Source organism: Melanerpes formicivorus, unplaced genomic scaffold, assembly GCF_026170545.1.
Source record: "Melanerpes formicivorus ecotype bairdi unplaced genomic scaffold, bMelFor1.0.p_v2 SCAF_10, whole genome shotgun sequence".
NCBI classification, from domain to species: Eukaryota; Metazoa; Chordata; class Aves; order Piciformes; family Picidae; genus Melanerpes; species Melanerpes formicivorus.
The window spans coordinates 4820496-4845654 of record NW_027142362.1 but is presented as its reverse complement, the minus strand read 5'-3'; the positions used below and the strand labels follow the sequence as shown (position 1 = coordinate 4845654).

The following is a 25159-nucleotide window of genomic DNA, read 5'->3' as shown; positions in this document are numbered from 1 at the left end:
AGTTGCTAAGAGTCTTTCTCAACAAGCAGAGGAGAAAAAGAAACCCAAACCAACACAGAATGCAGCTGAAACCAGCAGGCAGCTGAATTCAGATTGGAATAAGGCAATAAAGTTTAACAGTTACTGACCCCTGGAACAAAATACCAAAGGCCCAGATGGATTTCCAATCATCTGATGTTCTCATATCCAGTCTGAATGTTTTCCTACAAAACATTCTATTCACACAAATAAAAGTTACCAGGCTTAGTAGAAATCTGGCTGGTGAAGCCCAAAGACCTACAGTGTCTAACAGGTGAAACCAGAAGAGCTAATGGTCCCTTCTCACCTCCAAGATTCTGTTTCCAGTGCTTAATACCTTTCCCACCAACTGCAGCAGTCCCTGCTACAATGCAGGCTGCCTCTGGGTATCACAGACCACAGAACTGACCCTTTTTGCCTTTACTGTGACAGTGGAATAGAACCACAGAATGACTTAGGTTGGAAAGGATCTTGGAGATCATCTCCTCCAACCTCTCTGTTATGGGCAGGAATGATTCTCAACTAGACTCAGCTGCTCAAGGCCTCATCCAACCTGGCCTTCAGCACCTACAAGGAGGAGGCATCCAAAACCTCCCTGGGCAACATATTTCAGAGTCTCACCACCCTCCTACTGAAGAGCTTCTTTCTAAGATCCAGTCTAACCCTACTCTCCCTCAGCTTCAAACCCTTCCCCCTTATCCTGTCTCTAGACACTCTGATGAAAAGTCCCTCTGCAGCCTTCCTGCAGGATCCCTTCAGGTACTGGAAGGCAGCTCTAAGGTCCCCCTGGAGCCTTCTCTTCTCTGAGCTGAGCTGAGCAGCCCCAGCTCCCTCATTCTATCCTGAGACTTCTTCTTCCAAGTCTTTCTTTGTACACTACCATGTGCATGTACCTCATACATGTGCAGCACAACATGCTGGCCTCTCTGCTGTTGTTGGTGTGGCTTTCCCTACCACCTTCTTCCAGTGTCTAAAGTCACAAAAAAGCCAGAGAGGCTCTGGAGCTGTGCTGCACAGGAAGGGCACTGTTATTGCACTCTCTGAACTGCGGCAGAAGAAGAGTCTCCAGGTGTGGAGACTGTAATACTGACCTTCTGCAGCTGGAGGACCTGACTCTACTCAAGGCCAGACCCACCACATGGCACAGTCTGCAGCCAGGCATGTGTTAGTTATGGTGTTCAGAATGCCAGGCAAGGGCACACAGTAAAAAGAAATGTCAGCACTCTGTCAGTGAAGAGGGAATTGAATGCTTTCAGTGCAGAGCAATAGCAATCAGTCCTGGTATATTAGGTAATTTGAAACAAATTTTGTGGTAGGGGGAAAAAAAAGAGAGAGAGAGTGAGAAAAAAACTAACATAATTAGTACAAGAGTTTAGCACAACATGGAAAAGATAAAACTGGATTAGAAACAAAGCAAAGAGGTTGACCAAAGAGCCAAAAGCTGGGTGGATCTACAGATTCTGAGACTAGAGAGAATGAATCTAATTTGGTTTTAGAGGAGATGATAACAGAGGACCTAGGGATAGATAACAGAAGCAATAATGGCAGAGAGCATGGATAGAAAGATGACTAAGACAGACTGGGAGCTAATGCAGCTGTGAGAAGTGCATCTTATAGGGCTACAGAAAGCAGCAAAGTGACAGAAGGCAGAAAGAAGAGATCACATTTCAGACCAGAGTTTACATTTAATGATAGCCAGCATCTACATACCACAGGCATCAACTAGTGAGATTCAGTGCTGTGGGAAGCCCTGGCTGAGAAAAGATTATGAAGAGGGACGAGAAAGTGCCATAATTATTCGCAGGGAATGGAGTTCATTATTTCAGGGGTTTGATAACGATAATCAGGCCTCAAGCTGCAGCCTGGAGGAGAGGCAGGTCAGGCTGGCAGGATTATTTCCTTGCCATGTCTTAGTGTAATTGAATCAGTTGCATTAGAGGATGGTTTTGTTTTCCTCTGAGCCGTGAGGACCCAGCCTCTCTATGAGGCAGGATGCCTGATTATATGGACCAATGGTCTGATCCAGCATGGCAAATGTTATGATCCTAAGAGGAGCAAAATCAATCTTTGCAGAAAATCCTGTGTGTGAAAGACTTTGAAATTTAGATGCTTCTAAAATCCATGCAGAGAGAAAGACAAACATGACTCTCTCAGCCTGTGCTTTTGCCACCTCCCCATTCTTATTTTCCATGCCTGAGGAGTTCATGATTAGACTAGGAGCTTCATCAAAGGGCAATTTTCAGCTGCCAAATAGATTTGTACAATAAATCCACACGGGGCAGGATTAACAAGCAAGAGAGACATCAGAAATCAAAAAGCTAGCTGCTGTAATTCCACAGAACACTTGAAAGGGTGATCTGCAACGATATTTGGACTTTAAAAGGGGCACCATTGAAATGCTGCAGTTAGTTTTCATTAGGAATGTTGCTTTTCTATTCCTTAGCCTTCCCAAGAGCTTTTTCTTCAGCAGGCTGAGATCCCATGGGTATTCAAGGTCATGCCATCCAAGATTGCTTAGTTGGCTTCAAAGAGAACAGTACCATTTCATCCAGAGGAATCACACACACGTGTGTGTGACTGCAATGGCTGATTTGTCACACCACTAGAACAGTTAGAACAGGAAATTAAAATTCATCTTTAAGCCTCTAATTTGCTTCCCTTCTGTAGTTTTCTGTTTCACACACACACACAGAGTGATAGGAATTGGAAGGGACCTTCAGAGATGAAGTGCAACTCTCCTGCCAAAGTAAGATCACCCAAGGCAGGTCACATAGGAACACACCCAGGTGGGTTTGGAAAGTCTCCAGAGGATTACACAACTTCTCTGGGCAGCCTGCTCCAGTGCTCCATCACCCTCACCATAAGGAAGCATCTTCTCATGTTGAGGAAGACTGGAACAGGTTGCTCAAGGAGGTGGTGGAGGCTCTGTCCCTGGAGACATTGAAGGCCAGGCTTGATGGGACACTGTGCAACCTGATCTAGCTGATGTCCCTGACTGCTGCATGAGGGCTGGACTAAATGATCTTTAAAGGTCCCTTCTAACCCAAACCATTCTATGATTCCATGTTTTCACCAACACAATCCAGGTTAGGATATGTAGCAACAATATTTTCTGCCAAGCCATGATTTGCATCCTGTTTCTTACCCTGAATGACTAAGCAGAAGAGAGAAATGTTATTTGCATGACTTAGGTCCTGAAATGAGAGCTAAGATTCCATGTCCTTCTATCTACAGCCTTTTCTTTATTCCTTTTGTTAATTTCTTATGCTAATGTTGCCTTTAACACTCCCGATTCTGCAGATATACAGTGGAGATGTTGAAGGAGAAGGAAACTAGGCTCTGAAAGCCTTTCTCTCCTCTTCCCCCGCCTTCTAAATGCCATTTATCCTCAGGTAGTTGAATGCAATGAGGTTCAAAAGCCTAAAAGGTACTTAAAGGTACCATTAAAACATCTTACAAAATTCATCAATTACAAGGGGTTGGCAGACATAATAGAAGCAGGAAAATAAAGCTAATAGGATGCAAACTTTTCCCTTGGGTTCCAACTTAAGGCAACAGACCAAACAAAACCCTTAATGTGAGCCTTCAGGCCTTAGATGACTCTGAGATAACTGGTTGGGGTGGTTTTTTTTTCTAAACCTCTCTTGCTGTTACAGCTGCTTCCAATTTGAGATACTTTGGACCACAACTGGAAGCAGAAACTATCAGAAAGAAAAGCTTGCTTTCTTATTCTCAGCATCTGCTTTCGAATCAGATCCCCAGAGCACTGAGGGTCAGCTCAAGACACTTCTTTCCAATGTCATTTTCTTGTTAAGAAGCAGCTTTGGAGATTTACCCACACTTATGAAAAGTCCTCATGCCTTCCAACAGCTGAAGGGATCCTACAGGAGGGTTGCAGAGGGATTTTTCTAGGGAGAGGACAAGGGGGGAATGGTTTGAAGCTGAGGGAAAGCAGGGTTAGACTGGATCTGAGCAAGAAGTTCTTCAGTACAAAGTTGGTGAGACTCTGGACCAGGCTGCCCAGAGAGGCTGTGGAGTCTCCTTCTCTGGAGACGTTCCAAACCCATCCAAACCTGGATGTGTTCCTGTGTGACCTGCCCTGGATGACCCTGCTCTGACAGAGGGGGTTGGATTTGGTGGTCTTTTGAGGTCCCTTCCAACCCTTAGCATTCAGTGATTCTGTGACCTTGACATATTGCTTTAGTTCAGCCACACTTCCATGATAAATCACTGCTCCATCACTCAGGAAATAAGTCAGCCAGGTTAAAGGGGATCAATAATATCAGATCTTCCAATTAGACTGACTCTCACCACTTTTGTCCCACAAAGGCATTTTGAACAAGTACCAGGAAAGTCTTATGAACTGCATGGCCATGCTGCTTCTAGTGTCCCTGCAGTGGGATGGCTTTTCTCTCTAATCAAGTCCAATGAGCAAATTTGGACTGTTCAATTCCTCTGGCTTAGAAGCATTAAAGTGGGCAGAAAAAAAGATACATCTTTTTTGTCCCTCTGCTCTCCCAAGGGCTTTCTTCAATAAGGGATCCATATCACCAGTAAAATCTCCTTCAAAGGGCATTGTCAAGATATCTGCAATAATTTTCAAACTCATTTGTTACTCCTTGTTGCTTATAATCCCTTCCAAGCAAGAAGCTAAAATCTATTTCTGTCAGTGCCAGGCACAATGTGCTGAGGAAAGAAAGGCCTTTGCAGCACCCCCATGCACTCAGGCTTGCTGCATTACCTAGATGCAGTGGTACTGAGATGCCATCTATTACCTGGACACGTGGAACACAGAAGACAAGTCATGTGCTGGGCTGCAGCAAGGGGAGTGTGGTCAGAGAGAGGGGATTCTGCCCCTTAACTCTGCTCTGCTGAGACCCCACCTCCAACACTGTGTCCAGTTCTGGTGTCCCCAGCATAAGGAGGACACAGAGCTATTGCAATGAGTCCAGAGGAGGCCACAAAGATGATCCAAGGGCTGGTGCACCTCTGCTATAAGGACAGGCTGAGGGAGCTGGGGGTGTTCAGCCTGGAGAAGAGAAGACTTCAGGGGAGCTCAGAGCTGCCTTCCAATAGCTGAAGGGATCCTGCAGGAAGGCTGCAGAGGGACTTTTCCTGAGGGTGTCTAGAGAGAGGACAAAGAGGAATGGTTTGAAGCTGAGGGAGAGCAGGGTTAGACTGGAGTTGAGGAAGAAGTTCTTCAGTAGGAGGGTGGTGAGACTCCAGAATAGGCTGTACAGGGAGGTTGTGGCTGCCTCCTCCCTAGGGTTATTCAAGGTCAGGTTGGATGAGGCCTTGAGCAGCTGAGTCTAGTTGAGAGATGTCCCCTCCCATGGTAAGGAGGTTGGAATAGATGGTCTCTAAGGTTCCTTCCAACCTGAGCCATTCTACGGTTCTGTGATGATATGGTTTGGAACTCAGCTGTACACACACAAGATTGCAGGGTGATAGATACAGCAATGAATGGAACAGCACAGGGCAGGATGCTACAGAAGGGTCATAATTAGTAGGCTATGTAATGAGGAATCAAAAAGAATGGGGCAATGGCTTCAAACTGGAGAAGAGAAGATTTAGATTGGATGTTATGAACAAGTTCTTTACCATGAAGGTGGTGGAACACTGAAACAGGGAGGTGGTGGAGACCCCACCCCTGGAGATATTCAAGGTGAGGCTGGGCAGGGCTCTGGGCAACCTGATCTAGTTAAGGATGTCCCTGCTGACTGCAGAGGGGGTTGGACTGGATGACCTTTGAAGGTCCCTTCCAACCCAGACCATTCTATGACCCTACAATTGTAAACTGGCAGAAGCAGGAGGGAGAACTCTCTGTGGAAAGGAACTGCTTTGTTTTTAGCAACTTTCAAATGGAGACATTTCTCCTACAAGCCTGAATCGGGCAATCCAGGCCAAAGGAAAAATAGTTTGGACATTTCTTTTCTTCTTTCTTAGACTGAACAACACCTTAGATAAGATCAATAGTTTCTTCAGTTTTATGTTTCACTTCATTAAGGGTAGTTGGCTTCTTGCTTTTCCATTGATCACACAGACAGGGAGGTGCAACACAGACAAACCATCTCTTTCCTCCTTTCTTTCCTGCCCTCTTCTCCATTTGAAATCAAATTGCTTTTAAATGAGGCCGGGGGTCACTATTCTTCCTCATTTACATATCAATAGTACCAGATTCCTGCCTTTTCTTCCAGTCACTAAACTATCTTTAAATGGCTACATTTAAAGGACTACATTTCAAACCCCAGAGAGGACACTCCTTGGGAATACTCTGGCAGCATCTTTCTGGACTATCAGAAGAAAGGGGATGGGGGGGGGGAGGGGAGGGGAATGGTTCTGGTTTACCTCAGCCCTTCCACTACATACAGTGACAAGGAACACATTTACCAGGCTTAGTCAGTTAATATTTTGATCTCTTGCTGGCTCCATAAGGCTTTCTGGCTCTTCTTAAATCCTTTGCCCAAACCCTATTAGGTGTCTTTGTGCATCTCCAAGCACTGTATCTGTGCTCACAGGCAGCGGAGCACATACTTGAATGATTTACTTTCATCACTGAGAAGCAGGAATAAAGCTAAAGAGCAGGATCCAGATCTGCTGCACTCTACTAGAAGTTTGACTACTGATTCACTGAATAATGCTGGACTTGGGTCCCTCTGCTGCATATAATGAGAGGTTTTAAATCTTAGCTGCTGTTTGTACTGTCTTTCAAGGTACAATAGTCTCCAAAACATAAGGGCATGCTTGTCCAGAGCACTTCCTGGATAGATACCTACAGGGAGATCAATCCTGTGCAATTAACAGACTGATTTTGCTCGCAGTTAAACACAAATCTACTAATCCAAATGTCACAAAGCTCTAAATCTAGGATGCTGGCATCTCCTGCCTGAGTATTAGCCTCAGTGCACTGTTTACACACACACACATCAATCTGAAGGTCCAAGAGGGAAGAACTCAGATTGAAGTCTCTAGAAAAGAAGTGACCTCTTAAGTGATTAGTTTGCAGTTTACAGGAATAATTTCAGGGCTTCCAGACATTAATGAAGTAGTCTTGGCTTTACAGATGGAAGCTTCAGTCATCCCATTAAGTCCATAGCATAAATAATCCACTTGTAGGAGGGAGCAAGGAAGACCCAGCTCTAAATACCACAGAGAGGAAGAGGAAATAGCCTATTAATATCAATTACCTGAAAGAGACAGTTTAGGTATTTAGATGCAGCCCCAGTGTAAATGTCAGCATAAGAAATTCTACTCCATTATGTTGGGCACTTGGAAAAAAAATATTTGAAAGCTGCCTGAATCAGAGGAACCACAAAAAAAGAGTGTTTGATTTATCCTTATGATGAAGAAATGTCCCCTCCTGGGAATATTTTCCTGCCCTCCGTCTTTGAGATGAATGATAATCCTGAACCAATAAAAAAAGCCATGTAAAGAGGAGCTATGTCCTCAGACAAACAGCTCAATGACCCAACAGGGACTGAGCTTTTCAGGGTGCTCAGAATGGAAATTTCAGAGCTGCTTTACAGCTTGCAGGCATCCTTATGGACCAGGAGGAAATTGGATTCTGCCACCAGTCACAAGCCCTCACATTTCAAGCTGCTTTTGTCCTGAGTGGTTTGCCTGTGGTCCTGATCAGTGATAAAAGAGAAGAATGTAGAAATCATCCCAAAAAACTGTAAAAGGTTTCTTTAAAACAAACAAAAGGATCCTGAACCATCTCTGTTAGGCCTTTCTGCCTTTCTTTGGTAGCTGAACTATATAACACAGAGCCCCTGTGGACAGCACAGTGCTTCAATGCAGCATCTGAACGTGGCATTTAAAGTTCTCTTCCTATTATTTCAAGCCCCTAATGGCACAAATTAAGCTAAATTTGGGTTAAATACCTCACAGATGCTGCAAGAGAATGAATCATTAGATATTGATACAACCTGATGTGTCCCTGGTTTTAGGTCTTGCTGTGGTTATCTAGGCAATCAGTGCAATCCTCCTCTATGCAAATCACCAGGAGTTTTGTCGTGGACTTCAGTCGAGGCAGATTTTTTACCCCCCACTGTCTCAAAAAAAGATTCAAAGCCACTGTTTTGACCTCTGGTGCCTATTAAAAACCCATTAGCACTTCTCAGGAGTAGGGAGTGTTAGATGTAATGCCCAGGGCAATTATATTCTCTTTCTTTAAACTGTCTGCCGTTTTTCCTCTCCTCCCTTTCCTGCCCTGGAATTGATGTGTGTATAGCAGGGCATGGTTAGAACAGCAGCTGAGTATTTCCTGGCTGCAATTTACAGAGAGGTAAAAGGATTAGTATAGAGCTTCCAAAGATAATAATTTGAATGTCTTATTAATTAATTGTTATTTGTAATAATGACTCTCTCCTTAAGGGTCTTTCAGGATCCTTAACTGCTTATTAATGCTGTAGAGATAAGGATTGCTCCCTAGTGGGGGAAAAATGAGGTGGAATGTGGAAGCTCTGCACTGAAAGCAACAGGTTTGGGGAATAAACAAGAGGCAGAATTCACCACTTGAGTGAATGGAGAATCATGATCACTCAAATGCAATTACCAGGGTTCATTCTATATGCTTAAAAACTGCCAGGAGATCTCACAGAGTGATGTCTGTGATGCATTTGGTACAAGCCCAGCCCTTCCTATCGAGACTGGAATCTCACTTGATAAGGAATTCAGGTCTGTCTAGATCAGTCACAGCCATATCTCTGAGCTTGTGGACAGCTGTCAAGAACAGCTTTAGATTATCTACCTTTGGCTGTCAGAAACAGGCAACTTCAAATGCAGGATTCTCACTGCAGGCTCTTAAATTTAGCCAGACAAATGCTCACATTGCTGGCCTCTACCAAAGAGCTTGGTGCATCAGTATTCAAGTTAATTACCTCAGAACTAGGCTCAAAGATGTCCATGTGATCTGCCACCACATTTTTCACAATGTTGTGATAGCCTTTATCAGGCTAAGTGCCCTGTATCATATCAACAACATTGCTTCCCTCAGGGAAATGTTTTCAGCTCCAGATTGGAGTTTCTTTTTAGTTCACTGTTGAGTGAAACCTCAGAGCAAGTACTCACTTTTGTGGCATGGAAGGTAAAAGATCAATGGGTCATGGTGGCCGAGAAGGCCAATGGCATCCTGGCCAGTATCAGGAATAGTGTGTCCAGCAGGATAAGGGAAGTCATTCTGCCCCCTACACAGCACTGGTTAGGCCACACCTTGAGCAGTGGCCAGTTCTGGACCCCTCAATTCAAGAAGGATGTTGAGATGCTGGAACGTGTCCAGAGAAGGGCAACAAAGATGGTCTGGAGCACAGCCCTGTGAGAAGAGGCTGAGGGAGCTGGGGAATGAAAGGACACAGGTGCACCAGGGGAGGTTTAGGCTGGATGTTAGGAAGAATTCTTCCCAGAAAGAGAGCTTGGCCATTGGAATGTGCTGCCCAGGGAGGTGGTTGAGTCACCATCCCCAGAAGTGTTTAAGAAGAGCCTGGGTGAGGCACTTGGTGCCATGGTTTAGTTGATGAGATGGTGTTGGGTGATAGGTTGGACTGGATGATCTCAAAGGTCTTTTCCAACCTGGTTAATTCTGTGATTCTGTGGTTAGATAACAGTGAGGAGACACTCAGGAGCATGGCTACATGGGTCTGGAGAAAGCAGACAACCAGAAAGTGCCAAACATCAAAGCAACAACTATCTCCTTCACTTTACCCTTCCAAGCCCATGAGATACACATTAGGAGGAAGATGGCATGGGTTTCTTTGAAAGCTTTACTCACTTTGTAGAGTCCATGGCTGCAGCTGCAGTATGTGCTCTCCATGGTGTAGCTCCTCAACACACCCATTTCCTTCCACACCACCACCCGGGCCGTCGACTCCCGGGACTTCTCCACCAGGAAGCTGCAGCTGTTCATGACAAATGCAGGGGCCACTTTATCCAGAATTTTAGGGAGAGTCTATGAGAAAATAGCAGCAATGATGAGAAAATGACCAGATGTGCATGTGTTTATATTATACACACATTGAGAGAGAGAGACCTGTGGGTTTTAATGTGGATATAATCAGATCTATCTGCAGATACCGAAGGCTCCAGCCAGCGCATCGTGTCCAGCTTGTGTGAAACCCTCAGATTCTAATCTTTGCTTCACAGCCCAAAGAGTAAAATGTCAAAGATCCAGCACACTTGCTGTACCTCACTCACCATCAATTACTTGCACACCCAAGAGCTTGGGACAGCTGTAGTCACTGACAAGAGTTTTGTTTTGAAATGTTAACCTACAGCTTCCTGTTGCGCTGCCCAGAGGGCTGCAGCCGTGGATCAGTCACTGATATTCCCATGTTCTCCTCTCCAGCTACACTACATCTCCTCCCATTATGCAGCCACAGTTTGACAAGGGTTTCAGCTATGGAAGTATGCTTTCATGTAGCACTTCCAGGTTTTCCTGGCTATGGGTTGAACAGGAATTAAACAAAATACACCAGACCCATATCCCCCAGACGCTTACAAGCCTCAGAACAATCCTGAGATGCAGTTAGACTGTGTCTGAAGGGTCAGACAGCTTTCATTCTGATTAGAATAGAATAGACCAGACCAGACCGGTCTGGAAGAGACCTTCAAGATCATTGTGTCCAACCTATCACCCAACACCATCTAATCAACTAAACCATGGCACCAAGCACTCCAAGTCTCCTCCTAAACACCTCCAGTGATGGTGACTCCACCACCTCCCTGGGCAGCACATCCCAATGGCCAATCTCTCTCTCTATGAAGAATTTCCTCCTAGATACTATGATACTAACATCCAGCTTAAACCTCCCTTGGTGCAGCTTGAGACTGTGTCCTCTTGTTCTAGTGCTGGTTGCCTGCAAGAAGAGATCAGCCCCTGCCTGTCTACAACCTCCCGAGCCTCCTCTTCTCCAGGCTAAGCAACCCCAGCTCCCTCAGCCTCTCCTCACAGGGCTGTGCTCCAAACCCCTCCCCAGCTTTGTTGCCCTTCTCTGGACACCTTCCAGCATCTCAACATCTTTCTGAAACTGAGGAGCCCAGAACTGGACACAGCACTCAAGGTGTGGGTTAACCAGTGCAGTGTACAGGGGCAGAATGACCTCCCTGCTCCTGCTGGCCACACTATTCCTGATCCAGGCCAGGATGCCATTGGCCTTCTTGGCCACCTGGGCACACTGCTGGCTCATGTTCAGCCTACTGTCAACCACTACCCCCAGGTACCTCTCTGCTTGGCTGCTCTCAGCCACTCTGACTCCAGCCTCTAGCTCTGCACCAGCACACAGATTTTCCTGTACGTACACACCAGCAATACCAACAGCCCCACTCCCTAATCCACTTGTGCTTTTTAAAACAATTGACATTAGATTCACAATCAATCTCTTGCATTTAATTAAATAAAAACTCTGCCAGGTAACAGAAATGTCTCTGTGTGCAGAACTTATTTAGGAGCATTAACAAATCTGAATTTAATATTCTTTTCATTTCAGCAGCCATCACTGGGTCTCACACTAATGGTTCTTTCTTCTCTACTTATTCTCCTCATTAATTATCTTTCAATAGTATACCTTGGCAAAGTGAAAACACAGTCTTTTAAGGGATCCTTTTATGATAATGCAGCAGTGTGGCTCTTCCCTTTCTCGTGCACAGCTGGATTTAGCAAGCACTACAACAACAAAGGGAGCTGCTCTTCTCACACAGGACCCTCTCCATAAACTTCCAATCCCATTAGGAGAGAATGGAATTATATTTCTTGACTGATGTCCTGGCACAGATTGCTGTAAAAGGAGCCTGCAATGGCTATCAAAAGAAGAAACCTTCAAGCTGGGCTTTGTGATGCCAGTGCTGCACAAGCTACCCAAGGCCACCAAATATTAGAAGCTAATGAGGACTCTCAGTCCTGTATATTGTGCCAGGGGCTACAGCTGAATCTATGGCCAACATTATCTTGAGGTACTTGATGCCTGTTCTTGGGGAGAAAAATAAGTCATGGAGACTGGGTCAATCCCCAGCTAGCTACAGAATGCAGGAGAGAAAAGCTGTGCAAGAAATGTAAGCAGTGCAAGTCTGAGGCAGGGGTGATGTTCTGCTGCAGTTTGCAATTGCAGTGGTGTCCTCCAACATATCTAAGAAGTAAGAGGGTGATCTATTGGTAGGAGCTGCAGCAATCACCCATCTCCCATTTTGCTCCAAACTGAGGACTTGAACCACGAAATCTTTCCTACAAGCCAATGCAGAGTACTGTTGGACAGTTTCAGAGCCTCTCTTCATTGCAGATTCAAGACAGACTCCAGATGCTGACAGCAGCATTTGGATTTTGTTTGGGTAACAGTGAACCCTCCTCAGCCTCTTCAAGCCCTCTGAATTCAAACACAGCAAAAGAGGTCCTGACTGCTTGCTTTGTGAAGCAGAGTTTGCCACAGAGACCCTTCTCCATGGGCTGGAGCACTTTCTTCAGTGAAGTTACAATCCACTGTGTGTAACACCACATGAACATGGAAGATGTGGCATCCTTACAGGAAGACAAAATCATGGAATGGCTCAGCTTGGAAGACAGCTCAGAGACCATCTACTCCAACTTCCCCACCATGGGCAGGGACACCTCTCAACTAGACTCAGCTGCTCAAGACCTCATATGACCTGGCTTTGAACACCCCCAGGGAGGAGGCAGCCACAAGCACTCTGGCCAGCCTATTCCAGTCTTAGCACTCTCATACTGAAGAGCCTCTTCCTCACATCCAGTCTAAACCTGCTCTCCCTCACCTTCAAACCATTCCCCCTTGTCCTGTCTCTGGACACCTTCATGAAAAGTCTCTCTGCAGCCTTCCTGTAGGATCCCTTCAGCTATTGGAAGGCAGCTCTAAGGCTCCCCTGAGTCTTCTCTTCTCCAGGCTAAAGAGACTCAGCTCCCTCAGCCTTTCCTCATAAGGCAGATGTTATGTTATCTCTAGACCATTGCTCCTCTGGAGTAAGAAAAACTCATGCCTATATCCAAGATTTGTGATCTGGCCTTGTCTTAACTGGTGGCATAGATGCACATGAACACCAGTAACTGCAGGAAGGAGCAAAGTTGGACCTACCCTGTAGCCAACATCTTCTGAGATAACCGCTGTGTCAACCGTGCAGCCTGCTTGCCACAAGGTCTCCTTGATGCTGCAGCCATAAAGAAACACATTCTTTTTCTGGGAGTGTCCATGGTAATCACAGAACACCTGGGGAGAAAACAAAAAGACAAAGTCTTGGACACTGAAGAATAAAGCTTCCTGGGTTTTCATAGTAACCACTCTAAAAGTGTGTGTTTGGGGGTGGAGGGGAGGTGTGGGATGTATTCTCTTTTTTTCAGGTCTTTCAGTGTAGCTTGGACTCAGGGCTATGCCTATAGCCTGCGTCAATCTTTGTTAGTCAGTTGTACCTTGCTTTATTTATTTGCTGTGACACATGATCTCAGGGATCCAGAGTCAGGCCTGGCACACTTCTGGCTGCAGCAGAAATAAATATGACACCTGTGCAAGAATCCATGGCAACTCCAAAACACAAGGGTTGGTGGCAGCTTGTGACACAACACCACAGCGACTTGTCACACTCCTTCTACTTTTAAACTCCTAAGCTCCCGCTTTAGCCTCATGACCTTTGAAGCCTGTGCCTTCCTGAGCAATTAATCATCACTTTGTCACCTTTACATTCCAAACCTCTGCCTCATAATTTTCAGGGAAATGCAATTGTGCAATTGTGTGGCACGATGCTGGCTGAGCTTTACATTAATTCCTGGGAGCCAAGTGCAGAGCATGACCTTTCTTCATGGTAAATAATCCAGCTCCACACCAAGCTGTCAATCTAATCCACCTCTCCTGTGTCAGCTGTCACATAAACCAGGCACAAGGCCCATTCCCAGCTCCAGAGGAAGTTTTGATTGCCTCTATAGGCAGGTATCGACTCCTATAGAAGTGAAAATCACAGTTTAATGACCCAAGAGGTAAATATTGAACCAAGCCTTAAAGGATAATCAATCTCGGGGCCCTCTGGGAGATGGAGTCAATATACACACTGATGTTACATATATTCTCCATGTCTTTATTAAGAATATTCAGAAATCTGTCAATGAAGAGACAAACATTTCTAAAGAGGAGGAATTGGTTCCTTTTAAAGCAGTATTCACCAACAAGCAGAGAGGAGCTTCGAGATCTCTTTGAAACAGTTTTCCAGGGCTTACACTGGAGACAAAGGAATGGGTGTAGGAAGTTAGGGAAGAATTCTAGATCAGTATAAAGAGAGAATCACAGAATACTGGGGTTTGGAAGTGACCTCGAAAGATCATCCAGTCCAATCCCCCTGCCAGAGCAGGAGCACCTAGAGCAGGTCACACAGGAAGGCATCCAGGCAGGTTTTAAATTACTCCAGAGAGGGAGATTCCACAACCCCCTGGGCAGCCTGCTCCACTGTTCCATCACCCTCACAGCAAAACCATTTTGCCTCCTCTTTCCATGGAACTTCCTATGTCTCACCTTCCACCCAGTGCCCCTTGTCCTGTCACTGGGCATCACTGAGTAGAGCCTGGCTCCATCCTCTGGGCACTCATTCTGTACATCTTTATAAACATGCACAAGGTCAGTTCCTCCTCTCCAAGCTACAGAGCCCTCAGCTCCCTCAGTCTCTCTTCATAATTAAGATGTTCCACTCCCTTAATCATTTTTGTGGCTCTGCACTGGACTCTTTTAAGCAGTTCCCTGAGGTCCTTCTTGAAGTGAGGGGCCCAGAACTGGACATAATATCCCAGATGCAGGCTCACCAGGGCAGAGTAGAGGGGGAGGGGAACCTCTCTCCTGGGGAAGAACTATGGGGCAAAGGAATACAGATATTCTTACATAAATACTTATGCAAGAGGGGAGAAACAGATGGAGTAGAGGAGCTTCTTCCTCCAACTGTTAGGGCAAGATCTACCCTAGCATGTTTATTTACCAGCTATACTGTAACTAAGTTTAGCTGCAGCAAGCCAGGGAGTTTAATTATCTAGGAACTGTGCATGTGCATTCTTTCAGCTTCCCTCACAGACAGTAAGCTGACACACTGGAGAAGCTAAGACACATGCATGAAAAGTCATTTCACTGATCCTAGTTAGGTGAACACTTAAATATATCTCATAGCTCACAGCTGCTTCTTTCTTCAGCTTCTGACCCATCAGCTTTCCTTCCTGCACCACCACTCACCTCCGGCTCTCTTTGCAGGACTCTGGATCTGTACACCTCCAGCCCTGCAGCGCACACTTTCCACACCCGAAGCCTGCGAGCAGTGACCTACCCTGAGACAATTTCTCCTCCTTCCCTGCTTTCCCGATTCCCTTGCCACCAAGCAAAGGCAGCAAGGGGAAGGCAAAGAGGGAAGATTGAAAGCTGCCCTTTGGTGCAAGCCTACAACCAGTATCACTTCCAATGGCACACACCCCAGAGATTCAGCCCTGCCCAGCTGTGTACATATTTTGCAGGGCTTCTGTACCCCCTGTACTTGAAGTTACTCTGTCTGAACCACGTGCAATTATCCTGTACCGTCTCCAAAGAGCTGCATTTATTGGCTCTCTCAATGACAGAGATTTCTCCAGCCAGTGTTTCATCTAAGGCATCAGCAATACACTGCCATAGCTTAGGTTAACCACAGGTACCACCTAAAACTTATTCTTATGAATACCAAAGAGGATTTTATGGATTCTGCCTGGTTTCAAGGCAGAGAACCCAGCTCAACTGGGTATCAACTGCCTACCAATTTACAGAATTACTGACACACAGACCCCACAATATATTATCTGCCTAAAATATGATCTTATGTATCAGAAGCCAGGCAGGGATGCTCAGAGAGTCAGCTAGCAGGGCTGCCTGCTCGGTAGCAGGTCTGTAATCCTTCACCTCAAGAACTCTGTGGCTGAGCCCTCAGTGACAGGTCTAGAATGAGGCTTCTTTATTGGCAAAGGATTCTCATAGCCAGGTTCTGCAGCACGGTTGCTGTTTCAGGCCATGGGATCTTTCACTGATTCTCCCCACAGTGCTGCTGGAAGTACTCCTGCTTGCAAAGCTGCACAGAGCTATGTTTCAGCTGAGTTTGTGAACACTGCAGTCACTCCCAGTGTTTACACCCAATTCTTTTTTATCCTGTGTTCTTCTGCCTCGGTGTCACCCTGGAGGAGAGCTGATGGCTCACCATTCAGCCAAGGCAAAGCAATACTTTGCAGTTTGAGCATCCAACACAGAAATCTTCGTGGAATATGTCTGAACAAACACTAAGCAAACCTGAGACCTACCAGTGTTTTTTTCTCCAGCCTGTCCTTCCCCATGACTGGGACATTAGTACACACAAACCAGTCAAAATCCCAAGGCTTGCACTCCCTGGGGTATGACTCAAGACCACATGCAAATTTACATCTATTTAAAGGTGTTGTTTTTTCTGCCAGCACTGATTATCCTAAAGGTAAGGGCTGCTTTGTAACTCAAAAAACAACCCCCTCATGAGTCACAGAACCAAGCACCTTTTAAAACAAAAGCAAAGCAAAATGGAAAGCAAGGAGATCTGTTGGAAAACAGAACATTTTGGAATGCATTTTTCCTCTGTGTGTCTGAAGTCTCATTTTATTCCCCCCTTTAATAACATTATGACAGGACTTTGAATCTCAGACTTCTGAAGCAGCTACGCCTAGGGTTTCTCCCTCATGATGAGCTACATCCTTGCAGGCAGATGTTTGGTTCCAAGCATGATATAATGCCTTTGAAAGGCAGCAAACTGCTCAGTGCCTCCTGCTCCCTTTGAAGTTCCCTGTCCTCTCCAACAGCATCCTGTGTTCACTGCAGCTCAGACTCTGTGCAAGCTGCAGGTTCCCTGCTGCATGCTGCAACTGTGCTGTCAGCTGTAACTTCTAGACCAGCTTCTCATCACAAATGCTCAAGTAGAGAGCAACTTTCCTCTTCCCATCAGACGTCCCAGACAAAAGGCCTCCAGCCTTCCTGCTTTCTGTTAATTGAAAGGAGATGCCATATCACAGAGGATTGCAACGCCACAGAGCATCCAGTCCTTTGTGACAAAAGAAAAAGGACTTAGTGGGCTGTTGTCTCTAGAACTTACCAATTAAAATGGCTTTGGTTTGAAAGGCTGTTAGCTTTCAAGTTCTTTCCTTTTCTCCTTTCTTTGCTTTGAAGAAACTGCTTGCACATCCCCAGGATAAATGAAACTAAATCACTTCACAGATATCATTTGGCTATGAATAAACTTGGCTTGGAGGTAAAAAAAAATAAATGGAAGGGGGGAAAAAAAAAAGGAAGGGGAAAAAAAACCTAAAAAGAAGAATCCCAGCTTTCTTTTCAAGCAAGGAAAAGGCATTTTTGAGCAGGTATAAACTAAAATCAATGTACTCTTCAAAGGCACAGAAAAATCAGTTTACCAAGTCTGACATGCAGCCTTTGAGTGAGGGAGATGATACGATCAATAGTCTGCCTTCACTCAGCAAGGATGAAAACTTGCACTGAGTGTTCAACTTTGTGCACCTGGATATGACAAGGAGGGCTGTGCAGTAAAAAAAAAAGCCAGAGAGCAAAGAGCAAGGTAGAAATAAGACTGCTCTGAACCAAAGGGAAAGGTTGGTGAGTAAACTCCCAACTGTGAGTTGAGTTATCCACACTTTTCCTCAGCTTGAAGAGTCAAATTTCAGGGCTGTTGTCTTAGCCAAACCCCACACTCCCACAAGAATTCACTTTGAAAAGTTTACAGACATTTTCATCTTGCCTGGGGCTTTTCTCCTGAAACCCAGAAGGAATTCGATGGTTGTGGACATTTCCTGCCTGACTGTAGCTATCATCAGCCAACCTGCTGGGCTGTACACCCACATCTGTTCATTAACATTTGAACCTCCTCGTGGTTTCCCTCCTGAGGTCTCAGATCTTTCCATTCTGTGAAGTGACATGACTGAAGAGATGGGATGGATCCCAGCCCCATCCCAGTTGTAACTTCAGGTGAGACCCATCTCATGAAGTCCTGGTACCCACCAAAGCCACCCATTTCCTTCCCATCACCAAAGCAGTGAGGTAGGTCAGATCTTTTGAGGGCTGCTTCCTGTATTTTTGTGTTGGTTTGTACTTGTGTTTTGTATTTTTGGGTTGTTCCAGCATGGCTTTCTGCACAGTCCCTTCAGACTAAATCTTTGTGGAATTCTCTTATCATTGCCATGAAGATAACAATAACCTACTCATAATATTTCAATGAGTTGGAGTACTTCAAGGATATGAAAGAGCTCTGAGGAGTTCATTTTCATGTTTACATTCCAGGTATGCAGAGGTTTGGAAATTTGGAGTTGTTGGTTAGAACATGGGCCACTCAGTTTAGGAAAGATGTTGAGATGCTGGAACACGTCCAGAGAAGGGCAGCAAAGCTGGGGAGGGGTCTGGAGCACAGCCCTGTGAGGAGAGGCTGAGGGAGCTGGGGTTGCTTAGCCTGGAGAAGAGGAGGCTCAGGGGAGACCTTCTTGCTCTCTACTACTACCTGAAAGGAGGTTATAGCCAGGTGGGGGTTGGTCTCTCCTCCCAGGCAACCAGCACCAGAACAAGAGGACACAGTCTCAAGCTGTGCCAGGGGAAGTTTAAGCTGGATGTTAGGAAGAAGTTCTTCCCAGAAAGAGAGATTGGCCATTGGAATGTGCTGCCCAGGGAGGTGGTAGAGTCCCCATCACTGGAGGTGTTTAGGAAGAGACTGGATGAGGCACTTGGTGCCATGGTTTAGTTGATTAAATGGTGCTGGGTGACAGGTTGGACTGGATGATCTCAAAGGTCTTTCCCAACCTGGTTAATTCTATTCCATTCTATTTAGGAAATAACAAACACCACCCAAGACTTTCAAAACAGTTCTGTAAGAGGAAAGCATAAGAGCACATGCTGCTTTCCACATTACTTTAGCTCTAAAATGAGACAGTTGACAGAACAGCAGCAAGCAATCCATGCACAGTAACTCACAAAAGACCCCGAAAGAGACTCACCAGAGGAGCCCGGCCAAGGCTGCGCAGGTAATAGAGAAGACCTTTGGCATGGTAAATAGTTGGATGGAGCTGGGAATTAGGTGTCAGCCACTGTCTGTTCAGATCATCCCCACTCAGTGAACAACGTTGGCTGAAATCAGAAAGCAACACATCACAAACTAGCAACACCACAGCTGACTGCAAGATGTTCCTGACTCCAGAAAGCCCTGGCACAAGGACAGAGATTGTTAATTAGAACACAAAGATAAAGGCTTTGAACTTCGAGCTGGAATGAACCAACAGTCCCTGTGGTATTGCAAAGGTGCTTTTCATAGAATCACAGTATGGCTCAGGCTGGAAGGGACCTCAGAGTTCATCTACTCCAACCTTCCCACCACGGGCAGGGACAGCTCTCATCTAGACTCGGCTGTTCAAAGCCTCATCCAACCTGGCCTTCAACACAGCCAGGCAGGAGGCAGCCACAACCTCCCTGGGCAGCCTATTTCCAGCTCTTCCTCATACTGAAGAACTTCTTACTAAGATCCAGTCTAACCCTACTCTCCCTCAGCTTCAAACCATTCCCCCTTGTCCTCTCTCTAGATGCCCTCAGGAAAAGTCTCTCTGCAGCCTTCCTGCAGGATCCCTTCAGGTGTTGGAAGGAAGCTCTGAGGTCCCCCTTGGAGTTACCTCTTTTCCAGGCTGAACACCCCCAGCTCCCTCAGCCTGTCCTTATAGCAGAGGTACTCCAGCCCTTGGATCATCTTTGTGGCCTCCTCTGGACTCACTCCACCAGCTCTGTGTCCTTCTTATGCTGGGGACACCAGAACTGGACACAGTGTTGGATGCAGGGTCTCAGCAGAGCAGAGTCAAGGGGCAGAATCCCCTCTCTTGCCCTACTCCTCCTGATGCAGCCCAGGATATGATTTGCCCTCTGTGCTGCACACATCCAGGTAGTTGATGGAATCTCAGTACCACAGGCTCTAGGTAATACAGTGAGCCTGAGAAATGGAGCTCCACACTCTAGCCAAGGACACAATTTTCCTTCTGGGCTGCATGAATGCCCCCAGCTCATGGTGAGCTCCTCAGCAATCAATATCAAAACTTTGATATATAAATTTTATCATTTCCTTTCCCTCAAGGTTCCCACAGTTGCAGCCCTGAAAATAAATGCAGTTCTCCCTTTGCCTAAGTGAGTAGGAATCAAAAAGCTACTTACAAACCACAAGCCTTCAGAATGTTCTAAATTCTGTGCTAGCTATGAAATTCACCCAGCTTACACAGAGCACAGGCTTCTCAAAGCCTCCACAGCAAACAAGTGCATCCAACTCCCACTCATTCTAATTGAAGACAGGCACTTGAATCTCTTCGACTAGCCTGAAATATGAATGCACTTAAATGAGATGAGCTGGATATCTCATTTAAGCTGCTCCACTCACAAGAAATGCAGCTATCTAAAGCACATCAAGAAGATCTTGATGCATGCTACATCATTATGTAGAACAATTACCTAGCTTCACTGCAAAGCCTGAATAAAAAGCTAAATAAGGATCCCAAAGCTGCACCACGGAAACGTTTCCCTCAGTTGGTTTGAACATCTTCTGTTATTGACTCAGTGATCAGCGGAAGATTGTGCAGGATGCTTGACCGTGTGGAGCAGCACATCACTTGTACAGCTCTGCAAAATCCGTCTCCCTCCTTACTCAGTGTGGAGATCTCGGCCTCCTCACACTCCTCGAAGGATTTGCTGCAGTTTGGGTCAGGATTTTCAAATCCCGGGGTGCTGATCAAGGTTGGAAAACAGCCCTGCAGCAGATGAGAGACTGGAGTAGGTCCTTACCATAGAATGGCTTAGGTTGGAAGGGACCTTACAGATCATCTACTCCAATCTCCCCACCATGGGAAGAGATGCCTCTCAACTAGAGTTAGCTACTCAAGGTCTTATCCAACCTGGTCTTAAACATCCCCAGGAGGAGGTATCCACAACCTTCCTGGGCAACAGAGTCTCACCACCCTCATACTGAAGAACTTCTTCCTCAGCTTCAGTCTAACCCTGCTCTCCCTCAACTTCAAACCATTCCCCCTTGTCCTGTCTCTAGACACCCTCATGAAAAGTCTCTTTGCAACCTTCTTGTAGGTTCCCTTCAGCTATTGGAAGGCAGCTCTGAGATCCACCAGAGTCTTCTCTATTCCAGGCTGAACAACCCCAGCTCTCTCAGCCTATCCTTATAGCAGAGGTGTTCTAGTCCTTGGATCTTTTTTGTGTCTCTCCTCTGGACTTGCTCCAACAGCTCTGTGTCCTTCTTATGGTGGGGACACCAGAGCTGGACACAGGATTGGAGGTGGGGTCCTAGGAGAGCAGAGTCAAGGGGCAGAATCCCCTCTGCTTGCCCTGCTGGCCACACTCCTGCTGATGCAGCCTAGGAGACGGTTTGCCTTATGGGCTGCAGGAGCACACTGCTATCCAGTTCAGCACTGGAATGCTCCCGGTGGCACTGCTAACTTGGGCTTTAAAAGAATGAAATGGAATTAAATCCTAAGTGCTGGCTGCATTTCCACCTATGGAGGTGCATGCAGGTTTGCTGGCCCAGTCTCCTAGGACAAAACACAAATGCATTCATGGGGACATGGGCTGCTGTAGTGGCAGAGCTTTGCACTGAGGCTAGAGTGTGTTGTGTGCAGCATCTGTGACATTCTCAATGCCCTTGCAACTGATGCTTGAAGGGAAAAAAAGGTCATAAAGCAGGAATGCTTTCAAATCAAAAGTATAAACATCTGAGAGCCAGTTAGGAACAGAAGATAAATAATAAGAGTCCCTAAGAATATTTAATACATATTTAATGGAGAAAAAAAAACAGGTCTCTAATGCCATCTTGGGGTTTCTGGCAACATCACAAGATCCATTCCAAGTCTGCTCTAGTTTCCCTCTTATCTGAATTCCTCCTGTCCTCATAGTCCATAGTTCCCATATTACTCCTGTAGCAAATCAGAAAGCCTTAGCAATGGCTAACACATGAGAAGTCAGCAAATGCTGCTGTGATGCTTCTGCCAACAAAACCACAGCAGCTGTTATGTTTCCTAAAGGCTCTTCAGCTGAAAGTTATGCTTAGGCTCACCTTTCCTGATCTTCAAGACAACAGCTGCTCAGCTGAGGTTAGCAGCTGTATTTGTACCCAGAACTTGTCAGTTCCCATGTTTTCCTTCCAATAGGGACAATTCCACATAAAGAGTCATTGGGCTGCATTCAGAAATTCTATCCCTCAATGGTGGGGGGAAGAGGGAGGGTTAGGTGATGCTGCTGTCAGGACAAGGCCCAGGGACTTCAGAATGCTGGTTAAAATTACTTATTTGTGAGGTTAGTGAAATGGGGTGAGATGGGGCAGGTCAGTGTGGAGAGGGGAGAGGAGGCAGTGCTGCAAGCATCACCCTGAGGTGCTTGGGAACTTGGGGGTGTTTGGCAGTGTCAAGGGGAAGATCAATGCTCCATTACTGTGCTGGGGAGGGGATGGAAGCCAGGGACAAAGAGAGTTGTTCTGGGATGCTGAGGGACACAGCTTAGCAGGTAGGGTTGGATAATGGTTGGACTTGATGATCTTAAAGGTCTTTTCCAACCCAAATGGTTCTATGATTCTATGACTGGTAAAAACCCAAGACCCAAACACTGCCCTGACATGAGTGTGTGACACAGTTATATGGTGGAACACAACCAATTGTAAAGAACAACAGAACTTCTATGCTGAGGGAAAGAATGAGAGCTGGACTTTCAGTTTTGTACTTCAATTCACATGATGAAGGAAACAGTTAGTTCTAAAAAGCCTTGCTATTTCAGACCTATAGAAATGCTTTCCCAATATTATCATTGCTCACAGGAAAAACTGACCCTCCCCACCTTCCCTCTTGTGATTGACCCTAATGTCTACTCAAACCATCTGCCCATGGCCCTCTGCTAAAATGCCTTGGTGCACATTGAAGAAGAGTCCAGCACACAAAGCTAAACATGCAGAGGAGCAGGAGCATCACAACTGAAAGTTACTCCTAAAAGGAGTCACAGTATCACAGTATCACCAAGGTTGGAAGAGATCTCAAAGATCATCAAGCCCAACCTGTCACCACAGACCTCATGACTAGACCATGGCACCAAGTGCCACATCCAATCCCCTCTTGAACACTTCCAGGGATGGTGACTTCACCACCTCCCTGGGCAGCACATTCCAATGACCAATGACTCTCTCAGTGAAGAGCTTTCTCCTCACCTCGAGCCTAAACTTCCCCTGGTGCAGCTTGAGACTCTGTCCTCTTGTTCTGGTGCTGGTTGCTAAAGAGAAGAGACCGACCTCCCTCTGGCTACAGCCACCTTTCAGGTAGTTGTAGAGAGCAATGAGGTCTCCTCTGAGCCTCCGCTTCTCCAGGCTAAACAATCCCAGCACCCTCAGCCTCTCCTCATAGGGCTTGTCAGTGAATACAGAAGAGTCAGTGAATACAGAAGTGAACATCAAGCCAACCCCAGGCCAGTTCTTATTTCATTACTTCCTAGAGTAAACTAAAAGCTTCTGAAAAAAACAACAACAGAAGAATAAATTCCCTTCTTCCTTCAGGACATACAGAGAAATCCCATGATCTGCTAGAAAAGCTTGAAAGAGAAAGCTCCTAATGAAGTTATTCACACACACGAAGGCAGCGTAGACACACCAAGGCACCAGCGTTCCCTGCTGCAGACTCTGGTTCCCCTCCGGCCCTTGGACTGCAGGGCACTCATACATGAGCACAGCTACCACACAGCCTGCCAACACCTCTGTGGTGCACAGTACCTTACCTCTTCGACAGGTTTTGCTCTCCATAATGCAGTTGACCAACTCTGCTGCTCTGATACAAATGGTGAGTCCTCAGAGGTATCAGAGTATCAGTCAGGGTTGGAAGGGACCACAAGGATCAGCTAGTTCCAACCCCCCTGCCATGGGCAGGGACACCCCACACTAGATCAGGCTGGCCAGAGCCTCATCCAGCCTGGGCTTAAACACCTTCAGGGTGACCCTATGAGAAGCCAATCCCACCCCCTGCAGTTCACAGGTGCTGCTGCTTGCTTAGTATTTAGTAAGTGCAACCCAGCTCCAAAACAATGGTTTGAAAGCTCTTATTTTCTGCAGGAAAGGGAGGTAGGCAACATTTTTGCATATAGGCAAGAGCTGGGAGACAAAGTTCAGCTTTATCCCTTCAACAATTAACCTTTAAATATGATCCCTCAGCCTGGCAGATTGTATCCACAGCTCTTAAGGAGATACAGAACTTTAAATTACAAGAGGCTGATTCTTCCCATCCCACTCCCTCCTCCCATCATACAGTTCATGTCTGTTTGCTTTTGTAGACACCAGCACCCTGCCAGCCCTGTCCCACTCCCCCACCCCCCCTTATCCTTTCTTCTCTCTCTTGCCTAACAGCATTGCCATTCACAGCTAAAGGTTCTGTCCGTTATGCTCTGCGGCCAAGGGTGAAGGTAAAATATTAAGCTGATTTCAAGTGCTGATAGCAAATAAAGGGTCTGGGAAGCTGAGAATGGCTTTGCATGTTTGGTAGGATTTAATGAAATTCACTGCTCAAATCAAAAGCATTTCTTGCAACACAGTTCCAAGCTTTAAGTGCCTTGTGTGTCTCTTCTCCTTTGCAGCGCTAGCAAGACTGCCTGCCACCTTGGAAGGGACTGCTGGCAGCTCAAAGGAAACTGTGACAACATTTGCCAAGAACAATGCCAATCAGTAAAGGAAGCCCCAGCTCTGTGTCTCTATCCAGATTACCTGGAATTCTATTTGCTCTGTATCTTCAGCCTAGATGCATTACCCACAACCATAACTTGCAACAATTGAACTGTGTTTCTCTTGTTCACGAGCCTGATGCTCGTGTTGTAGCCCTGCCTCCTCTTTTAGCTTGATACAGCCAGGATACTCCCTGATGGGGTAGCTGGTGGGGGTCTCAGAGCAGTGCATGGCTACCAAGTGGAGCACAACAAAATGAGTAGAGTTTCTGTAGATATCTGTAGAATGACTCAAGGGAAGGTCTGGAGCTGGTGGAAGAAGAGATTCCCCAATCCTTACTAAGTAAACTTGGCCAGAAAGCACTGACTGTCACAATCACTCAGGGCAAGGTATTCACTTCTTACTATTGCCCAGGGAAAGAAGC

At 46.0% G+C, this 25159-nt stretch overlaps 1 protein-coding gene across 1 annotated transcript in view; it reads right to left on the bottom strand.

The window, feature by feature from the left end:
- The window catches only part of AGBL1 (AGBL carboxypeptidase 1), a 336406-nt gene that overhangs the window by 139466 nt on the left and 171781 nt on the right, over positions 1-25159 (bottom strand). The window contains exons 19-21 of the mRNA XM_068143395.1: positions 19013-19142; positions 13092-13223; positions 9788-9964 (exon numbers count right to left, since the gene is read on the bottom strand). Coding sequence (XP_067999496.1) covers positions 9788-9964; positions 13092-13223; positions 19013-19142 — 439 coding nt within the window. The remainder of the gene's footprint in view (positions 1-9787; positions 9965-13091; positions 13224-19012; positions 19143-25159) is intronic.